The sequence below is a fragment of the Sciurus carolinensis genome, chromosome 8 (assembly GCF_902686445.1).
Source record: "Sciurus carolinensis chromosome 8, mSciCar1.2, whole genome shotgun sequence".
Taxonomy (NCBI): domain Eukaryota; kingdom Metazoa; phylum Chordata; class Mammalia; order Rodentia; family Sciuridae; genus Sciurus; species Sciurus carolinensis.
Genome location: NC_062220.1, coordinates 102,679,318 through 102,689,015, shown reverse-complemented (window position 1 = coordinate 102,689,015; position 9,698 = coordinate 102,679,318). Strand labels below are relative to the sequence as shown.

Here is a 9,698-nt window from a genome sequence, read left to right as displayed (position 1 = left end):
GATCCTGCCTCCTCCTGAGACACACAAACCTGTCTGCCCCCACTTCTGGCTGCTTCAAACTATCCCGTAGACCTCATAGACTGGGGCAGAGTCCCGTCCACAGTGCCGCGTGCGGGCGGGAGCCGAGGGCACCCGTAGGACGAAGGGATGAAGACATTAACCAGATGTAATCAGAGTGTGCCACAAACACTAGAGCACAGAAGAAGCAGGCCAATAATTCAGAAACCTGCAAGGCCCGCCCCTACCGAGCCTCCCGCCTGGCGCGGCCCATGACGTCACATCTGCGCCAGCGCCGTCGTGGCGCACGGAGCTTCCGGCCAGAGGCGGCAGCGGGCGGGTGGAGTGACGTCACGGGAAGCCGCGCGCCGGAAGCGGGCCGTGCTGCGCGGAAGCCGCGGGGGCGGGGCGCGGAGGCGATGGGGGGCGGCGGCGGCCGGCGATGAGCGGCGGGCGCGCGTGAGGAGCCGCGGGCGAGGCTGGGGGGCCCCGGAGCGCGAGCCGCAGGGCGGAGGGCGGGGGCGCGAGCGCGGCGGGCGGCGGCGAGGCGGCGGCCGAGAAGATGGCGGACGGCGACAGCGGCAGCGAGCGCGGCGGCGGCGGGCCCGGCGGCTTCCAGTCCGCGCCTCGCGGCGGCGGCGAGCAGGAGACGCAGGAGCTGGCCTCGAAGCGGCTGGACATCCAGAACAAACGCTTCTACCTGGATGTGAAGCAGAACGCCAAGGGCCGCTTCCTCAAAATCGCTGAGGTGGGCGCAGGCGGCTCCAAGAGCCGTCTCACGTTGTCCATGGCGGTGGCCGCCGAGTTTCGCGACTCGCTGGGAGACTTCATCGAGCACTACGCGCAGTTGGGCCCCAGCAGCCCCGAGCAGCTGGCGGCGGGCGCCGAGGAGGGCGGCGGGCCGCGGCGCGCGCTCAAGAGCGAGTTCCTGGTGCGCGAGAACCGCAAGTACTACCTGGACCTGAAGGAGAACCAGCGCGGTCGCTTCCTGCGCATACGCCAGACGGTCAACCGTGGCGGCGGCGGCTTCGGCGCGGGGCCCGGGCCCGGCGGCCTGCAGAGCGGTCAGACCATCGCGCTGCCAGCACAGGGCCTCATCGAGTTCCGCGATGCTCTGGCCAAGCTCATCGACGACTACGGCGGTGAGGAGGACGAGTTGACCGGCGGCCCTGGGGGCGGTGCTGGCGGCCCCGGGGGTGGCCTATACGGGGAGCTCCCAGAGGGCACCTCCATTACGGTGGACTCCAAGCGCTTCTTTTTCGACGTGGGCTGCAACAAGTACGGGGTGTTTCTGCGCGTGAGCGAGGTGAAGCCGTCTTACCGCAACGCCATCACCGTGCCCTTCAAGGCCTGGGGCAAGTTTGGAGGCGCCTTTTGCCGGTATGCGGATGAGATGAAAGAAATCCAGGAGCGACAGAGGGATAAGCTTTATGAGCGCCGCGGTGGGGGCAGTGGCGGCGGCGACGAATCCGAGGGTGAGGAGGTGGATGAGGATTGAAATGGGCAGCTTCCCCTACCGGCCTCCCCTACCCCACCACCATCCCCTTGGCTAGAAAGTTCCCTTTCCTGCTCAACTTCCAGTGAGCTAGTGCAGAAGGGAGCAAGGGAGGCTGCAAAGGGAGAAAGCAAAATAACAAATAATATAGTTAAGAGAAATAACCGAAAGAGAACAGTCACGGACAATTAGAGAAAAGCAGTAAAGTTCTAAGGAACTGACAGCAACCTGCAAAGAGAGGACAACAGCGTCTCCTCACCTGCGCGAAAGTCTCAGCTTCTGTTGTTTCCCAACTGAGGTTCCTAAACCCATCAGGAAAACCCTGGAAGGGATAGATGTTCAAACGTCTGGGCCAAAAAACACGTCTGAGTTACCCAGATCCACCCATTGATAACAGTTAAATTTGTGTCGTACCTGGGTAATCTAAAGATCTCTCCAGGCCTCACTATTGCAGTGTCTATCCCTTCACATCCATTGAAATCAGCGTTTTGGATCTAGATCTTCATAGAATCCTTGAGAAGAAAGGCCTTTGCAATTACCCAGTTCTGAGGGTTCAGGTTTATGAAAAGGAATGCAACTTCACATAATCATGGACAGGGCAAAAGAATTCAAGAAGCCATTGGAGAATATAGAAACAGATTGGATCCATTTTTTAAAAAATGGTTTTGCATGGAACCTGGACCAAGGCCCGTGTCTTTTCTTTGCAGAATTGTTTTCCGGGATGCAGATAAATTCAGACGTCAATGCTTGAACTAGAATCCATTGCTAAAATAGTTTTAAAGTTTGCAAAATTTTTGAAAAACAAAAGCAATTTTACATTGGGGATTGCTGAGGTAGGCACAAGAAGTCAGGCATAAAGCACAAGGCAAACTGTTTGAGTGGATTGGTTGCTGCTCACTAAAGTTCTTCCCTTGATCTCTAAATATGGAGGTCATTACCAAGAAATGGCTTAGGTATGAATGAGAGCCAGATCCCTATGGCTCCACAACATGAGCCAGTGAATTATGGCTAATTCGGCTGTTACAGCCACTGGTTGGCTGCATTTTAAACGTAAAACTTGACAATTACCTGTTAAAGGAACAGTGTGGCTACAAGCCTGAGCTTTAATGGAATATACATCCATCCTCACAGAAAAGTTGGAAATAACCAAAACTGAAGTCTTAATTTACCTTCAGTTTAATCTGTGGATTTGTTCAATACTAAAGATCCTCAGGTCCAGAATTCCAGCATCATTTATTCTTTTAAAGTAAAATTTTAAGAACTTGATCCATTGTATCAGTACCTCACAATCAAAGTTAGCAAATGATGGATGAGTGATTCAAGCAGTGCTCCTGGTGGAAGCTGAAATCCATCTGTGAATGGAACTGAAGTGAAGGTGAATATGCTGACTTTATCCTGGAAGCATTTTTATACCATCTTGAAATTTCAACAAACTGGCTTTTGCCAGTTTATCCAGCTGTCTTTCAAGAATAAAAGTTGGGGTTTTCAAGGATCGCCTCTTCTATATTTTAAAATGGATTTTCAGTAGAAATGATTTTTACTAATCAAGTTAATCCCAACCCCATCAAAAGGTATTCCTAGAAGTGTCATAGACCTAGGTAACTTTGAATTGAATGGGAGCTAATGTTCTTTCCAAAGTTTTCAGGTATTCTTTGTGTGACACCTTCTCAACCAGGAGGCAAGTAACCCCACCTCCACAATCTTAGTATTTTTTTTAACTGCATGCCTGCCCTTTATTTGAGCTGCCTTTTTAATTTATTGCATATCCTTTTTATTATCTTATTTTGGTATTATTCAATCTATACAATCTTTTTGTATTTATTGGTAAATAAGTAATATACAAAAAGGTCGTTTCATGTATTTGTGGCTGAGAGGGAGGGAAATGTGTATATAAAATTAGGCTTTTTTAAAACATAGACTATGATTCAGAATATTGTTGATCTTAGATTAAAAAAAAAAAAAAAAGTGGAAGAGCCACAAACATTGGTGCCCTTTTCAGACTATTTCTCTACTCTTCATCATCCACAGTAGAATTTTTAAACAGATTTTTTTAAAGCTTTTCTTTTAAATTTTTCTCCGTTGCAAAGAATGTTTCCTAAATTGTATGGGAGCAATAGTATTTTTGATGTTTTAATGACATCCGTATACTTGTACTGTATTTTGTACTACAAGGCAGCTGTTTTCAATAATGTCCTGCTGTATTTACCTATGTGTTTTGAGTGTTCATTTCTTTGCTGCGGAGAATAAATTCCTAGTTTTAGTAAAGGAGCTGAGAAGCTAGCATTAGGTTTGCAGAAACTTTTAAGTTTCAAACTCTGAGGCAGCAATGAAAATTAAGGTTGCAGCTATTAGTTGATTGCTGTAACTTTTTCCTTTTCAAACCATGTACAATTCCTGTATAGACCAACTTGTTTTCTTGCTTCAGTGGTGGTTCTGTTGCTCAGCTGCAGTGAGCCAGTTCAATTTTGCAAAGGTGCAGTACCTCTCCTTTTCAAGGGGTTGGTTTATTTTTTCTTTTCTTTTTGTTTGGCTGAATTGCAGTAACTAGCCTTGCCTTTCTATTCTGTAGAAATGACAGGGTCTTCACAATCCTTCACCAGTGGCTACTAAGCTATAATTAGCTGAATAGAAAGAATGTGGAAGTGGTCTGAGGCATATAGAGTATATGCCAAGAACACTACCATATATGGCATCAGCTTTGGTTACCAGAGAAATTTTCTTAGTCATTAGACCATATAACAGTAATATATCATATGTAAATCTTTAGATATCAATTTGAGAATCCTCCAAAAAAAGGAGCAAAGAATGCATAAGCTATGTGTTGGCAAAAGTAATTTATATTAAAATTTTGACCTGCCTATGTAAGATTAAGTGATAAATGTCATAGTGGTGGGTTTTTAAGTCTTAACCAATCTCTAAGGTTTATTTCTCCTGCAGGGGGTGGTTCATGGCCTCTCTTCCCACTGTAGGAAGATTGCAGAAGGATGTGGATTAATTGTAGCATTTCACTGATCCTTATTCCAGTGACTAGGGGCAATAGAAATCAGCAAAGTATAGAGATTCGTTCACAGATATTAACTTACTAAGGTCTTTGTTGGCATTGTATAAACTATGGAAAACAACCAACTTTTCTGTTTTGTTATTCAACTGCTACTATGGACTATTTAGAGGTTGTGTTTTAATCTGGCAAACTTCCCAGATAATCAAAATAGTTATATTCCTGAAAAGTAGGGAACTAAAACTCCTTTTAAAATAATTGGTGGAAGGTTTGTTTCTTAAACTACTGTAGCTGTAGAGATGAGAAGTAACTTTTAGGAACAGAATAAGGAGTAAAAATCTGTGAAGAGATCTTATTACTCCTTTCTGGTTTCTATTGTCCCTACCCATCATTTTAGCTAGTGGAACAGCAGTTCTAGTCAGCAAGTTTTTCAGTGCATATGCTGCACAAATCAAAACTTAAATCTGTATGGCACCAAAAATCTAAGTGAAAACCAAACCAAAAACCCAGACACCCTATGTAACTGTTGGAGGCATATAGGTGGTATAAATGACGTAGCTGTGATACACACATGGCTACTTGTCATGTCACTTTCCATAATTATTTACTGCAAAATGATTGAGAGGCTTTTGGTGCAGGCAGCCATTAACCTGATTCCTTTGTTACCTCTGGATCACTGTGCAGTAAATTGCAGGTCTTTTAAGAGATTCAAGCTTCGGTTTTCTCAAAACAAAACAATTATCCTGTCTTATCTGAAAATGCAGGGTTGTGGGCAAAAGAGGCTGGTTATAATAATGCCCTCATATTGAGTGGTCTGTAAACGGCTGCACACTTCAAGCACTATAGTTGCTGAGGATGCTTTGTTAAATGTGACCTTGACTGGCTTTACAGGGGTGTAGACTGTAATCTACACAAGGTGACTGTTTGCATCTACCTTGCTCTCGAGGTTGATGAAATTAAGCTGAAGTGTGTAAGCCATGCACATAAGTATTCTTCACTGTAAATTTTGTTTTCATTTTTAACCCAATTATGGTACTTTGTCCAATGCACAACTGATCTCTCAGTAGATATTCATTTGAAAATAGTGTGGCCTTGATCAGTAAGAAGGGGAAGGAGAGAAGTGACTTTTTTGCTTATGTAGAAATGACTTGTTTGCTGAGAGTTGTCATTCTGCAGCACTCTTAGTATAATGTGTTTGATCAGTCTCCTTTTTGATTGGGGAAAGTTAATGTTTTTGACCCTGGAGTTAATTCAATTGAGTTTTCTTCTGTTTTTAGGAAGTATCAGAATTGCTCTGATGAGTTACAAAGTTGACTGCTTTGATGTCCAATCTCAGGTTTTAGAATTTAGTGGTGAAAAATCCACTGTTAATAATTCTTAAAACAGTTTTAATTTAGTGCACCCTAAAAGTCACATGCATAAGGCCTGTTCAGAGAGCAGAGCCTTCATCCTTTTGCTCCTTTTCCACTTTGTAAATCACTTGAAAAAGTGTCAAGTGATTTTGCATTGTAAATTTCCATTTTAACCCTGACACAGTTCTCAAAGATAAAGCACTTTTTGATCATGAAATACATGGAATCCTTGTGTGATGTGGATCATGGTTTCTCAGGCTCCCCTAGATAATCTGCTTATGAATATTGTTCTAACTCTATGTAAGAAGAGTAGAAATCTTTGCTAGTGTTAGAAAGTTTGTATTATTGATCCAGAATGCATTTTGCTAGTTTCCAATGGATTGGGAGAGTAAACAATGCTGCATTCACAAATTAATAAGTTACTTTCCCTTGAGCCTTAAGGTAACTTTTTCTTTTCTGTCAACAACAGCACTGAAGTTATGGTAAATGAATGAGATTATCAGTTTTCAGGGTTAGTTTTAGAGTACTGTAAATCAATTAGCTGTCTTCCTAAAGAGTTACAACTCCCATTCAATATAATGAATATTGGGTGTGTGGGTGGGGCTGGGGAGGGGGGGAGATAGTTTGTAGAAAAGAAAAAAGAAAAAAAGAACCATGTTTACCTTAAGATATAGACAAAAAAGAAAAAAAGTTATGTGATTATTTCCCATTTGAAATTCCAGATAGTAAGGTGGAAATGGTGAATTATAACTTCATTTCCCATTTTTAAATAGAAAAAGTCATTAATTTTTAAACGTTAGTCCCCAGAAGTTTCAAGAAATAGCTGGACTCGAATGGTGAGTTCTATTGAAATATCTGACTTTGTTATTTAAAGTTGCCTTTCCCAGTCTTCAGTCTCAAAACCTAGTTTTATTACTAGTGGATTTAATGCACTTTTACTTTAACAAATATGGTCCATTTGTCAGTACTGAAAATTAAATTTGGAAAAATTGCATCCTGAAGACCTATACCCTAGTGATTCACAATTGGTATCTGTACCCCTGATCTAAGTAAGGCCTTTTTGAATGTATTTTATATTTCGAGATGTAGGGAATACGCCATCAATGTAATCTCCTCTATTCACAATCTTTTACTTTCACTTACAAATCTAACTCATGCCTCTTGAATTAGACATTCCATTTGGGATAGGTAAAGCTACATTGAAACAATAGCAAATTCCATATTGCTGGTTTCATTTTTCAGTAGGACTTCTAACAAAGGGAGAGCAGAGCTTTATTAAAAACCAAAACATTTCCTGTAAATGCTTCTAACAAAATTTGATGAGATATTTTAATTGTGCTTTTAATTAACAGATTTTGAATGTAAGCAAATTTTATTTCCCGTGTTATATCTAATATCCAGTGACATGGATAAAAGGGGGCTGATCATACCTTTTTTGTGTGTGATGAAATGGGAGTCCAGAGTATTAGAGAGAAAGCTATAGACGTATTTGCTGTCCACTAGCATATTACAGAAGGCATGAGTTTATCTTTTTTTTTCCTACCTTCAGTAACTTTAATGACTAACTCAAAATTTATTTAGACCATATCTTATTTCTTAAAGGCAAAATATTTTGTACCCTGTGTTGCAAGATCAGGCTGGTTAGTAAAATCTTAATATTTGGAAATAAAATGGCAAGTGGTTTGTTTCTTTCCTTTTAAAATTTCTTTTTCACAGGCAAAAATATAGGAAGAGCCCGAAGAAAATTAAGGAACATAATTATGTCACTAAATGCATTTGTGTTGTAGAAATTTGCGAGTTTCATTTTAAACTGATATTAGGCGTAAACCCTTTTCTCCCAGCCCATATTTCACCCCTGTGTACAAAAGTTCTCAGAATTTCTAAAAGCCTATGGATAACAGCAAAAATCTAGAAACTGACTTTAAATCATTATCAATATACCTTATAGAGAGTCCATGTTTTGCACATTTTGGTAGCAGACAAGTATATTTGAGTTATTTTTCAATGACTTGTCAATATATGAATAGTAACTAAGATTATCACTTATTTGGACTCTTTTTCTGAGGTCTTAGAATAATTTTATTAGTTGGCATTTATTCTTCCTTTTGAACCTTCATGCAAATGTCTTTCCAAGAGCATTTTATAAAATCATCTGTCTTCTGATACAGCTCCAGATAACACACTTTCTGTTCAATAAGAAATCCTTACTGCCAATCATGTCTACCAGTGGCTTCCTTAGATAGGCTCTTCACTCCAAAGCTGGGACTGGTGTTTTGCCAGTAGAGACTCTACAGAAATAATTTGAATGATTTAAAACCAAATCTTGATAGCAGGAGACAGCTTCCTGATCTAGATGTACAATTAAGAGTTTAGGTTGGAAATTACTTTAAAAGGTTTTTTTTTTTTGGGGGGGGGGGTGTCTTCAGTCTCTGTAAATACCAACATGCTTATTATGCATTGTAAACCAAGTGTGTATGCCTATGTATAAATTTTTAGAGCTGATTTCTGCTTCAAGTGAAGCTGCACCTTTAATTTTATAAGGTCCCCTCCACCTGTAACCCTATAAATGTTTGTAAATAGAACACTAAAATATGTAGTGATAGGATCAATTTGGGAATATCTGCTGAGAGACCAAAAAGTTCATTTTTTTAAGTACCTTGGTTAAAGAGTAAAGATTATTCCTCTTGCTTATTTTTTAAAAGAAGAATGCACTTTAACAAACATAGAGCTGCATGGGCAATTCAAACAAATCCGTGAAGTGCAGTACCCATTCAGAAATCACACTTCCTGAAAACCGTTCAAAAGCAGAGTCCAGACGGGCTGTTGATCTCACTGCCTGTAGGTTGAAGCTCAGATTCTGATCAATTTTGAGAGGAGCAGGGCTGCTTCAAAAGAGCAATGTGAATACAGCCAGAAGCTTCAGACAGGTCTGTAAATGGCGGGTCCCGTATTTACCACTAACTAGCAAAACTGACAGAAAAACTCATAGAGAAAAAAGTTTAAGAATCCTTCCTGCTGGTGTGCACTCCTTACAATAGCAGACTTTTGCAAATGGAGTTTTACAGTCTATATTTAAAAATTGTATGTTTGTAACAAATAAAGTATGCAGAAAAGTGAATGACAATCTTGTGCCAGTGTCTCTTATTTAAGGAATTACATGGTGGGGGGGCGGGTACCATCTGTGGTAGCTTACAAATGGGTATGGGTTTGAGGGAGTTGCTATAGGCTGTGACTTCAAAATCATTGCACATTTTATCTGAACTATAGCCAGTTTTAGAACTGAGTTCCTATAACCCTTAACTAGTGCAGTCTAAATAAAAATTGCAAATTAGTTTTACGCTTTAGTCTGAAATTCAAACAAGCCACTTGCTTCCCCTATCTTTCCTGTCATTTATAATAGCTACGAAAAACTGCTGTCCCAGATGTTCCCTTGTTTTTCAACATTGTAACTGAATGCTTAGGAAGTAAATTAGACCAGTCTTCTCTAAAGGAAAAATGAAATAGTGTTCCTAGATCCTGTCCAGAGAGTCAAATTTCAGTCTCAGAAACCCCTTTATACTGAATACCCCAAATAGGTTTTTTCTTTCATAGCTATCATGTTAGAAATTGAAAAATTTTCACGACGGTAAGCACACAATTCCTCTCACTATCAGCAATGGCTTGAATTTTTTAGATGTGATATTCATCACTGCTAAAGTTGAAGGAACATAGGTTGTGACTGAAGAGCTAACTCGGAGCCAATACCTCAAGGAATAGGAACGAATTCTTTGTAGTTTTGGTATTGTTAAAAGTTGTAAGCTAGGTTCTATCCCTGACTCTCCTAAGTTTCTAGTGTGATTCTGGGTATCTTTCACAT

General features: G+C 41.2%; 1 protein-coding gene across 1 annotated transcript; it reads left to right on the top strand.

The window, feature by feature from the left end:
• The first annotated feature begins 417 nt into the window (after positions 1-417).
• On the top strand, positions 418-3,503 carry Purb (purine rich element binding protein B). The gene has a single exon (XM_047560877.1). The coding sequence runs from the start codon at positions 560-562 to the stop codon at positions 1,493-1,495; it is 936 nt and encodes a 311-aa protein (XP_047416833.1). The 5' UTR covers positions 418-559; the 3' UTR covers positions 1,496-3,503.
• Positions 3,504-9,698: the final 6,195 nt, after the last annotated feature.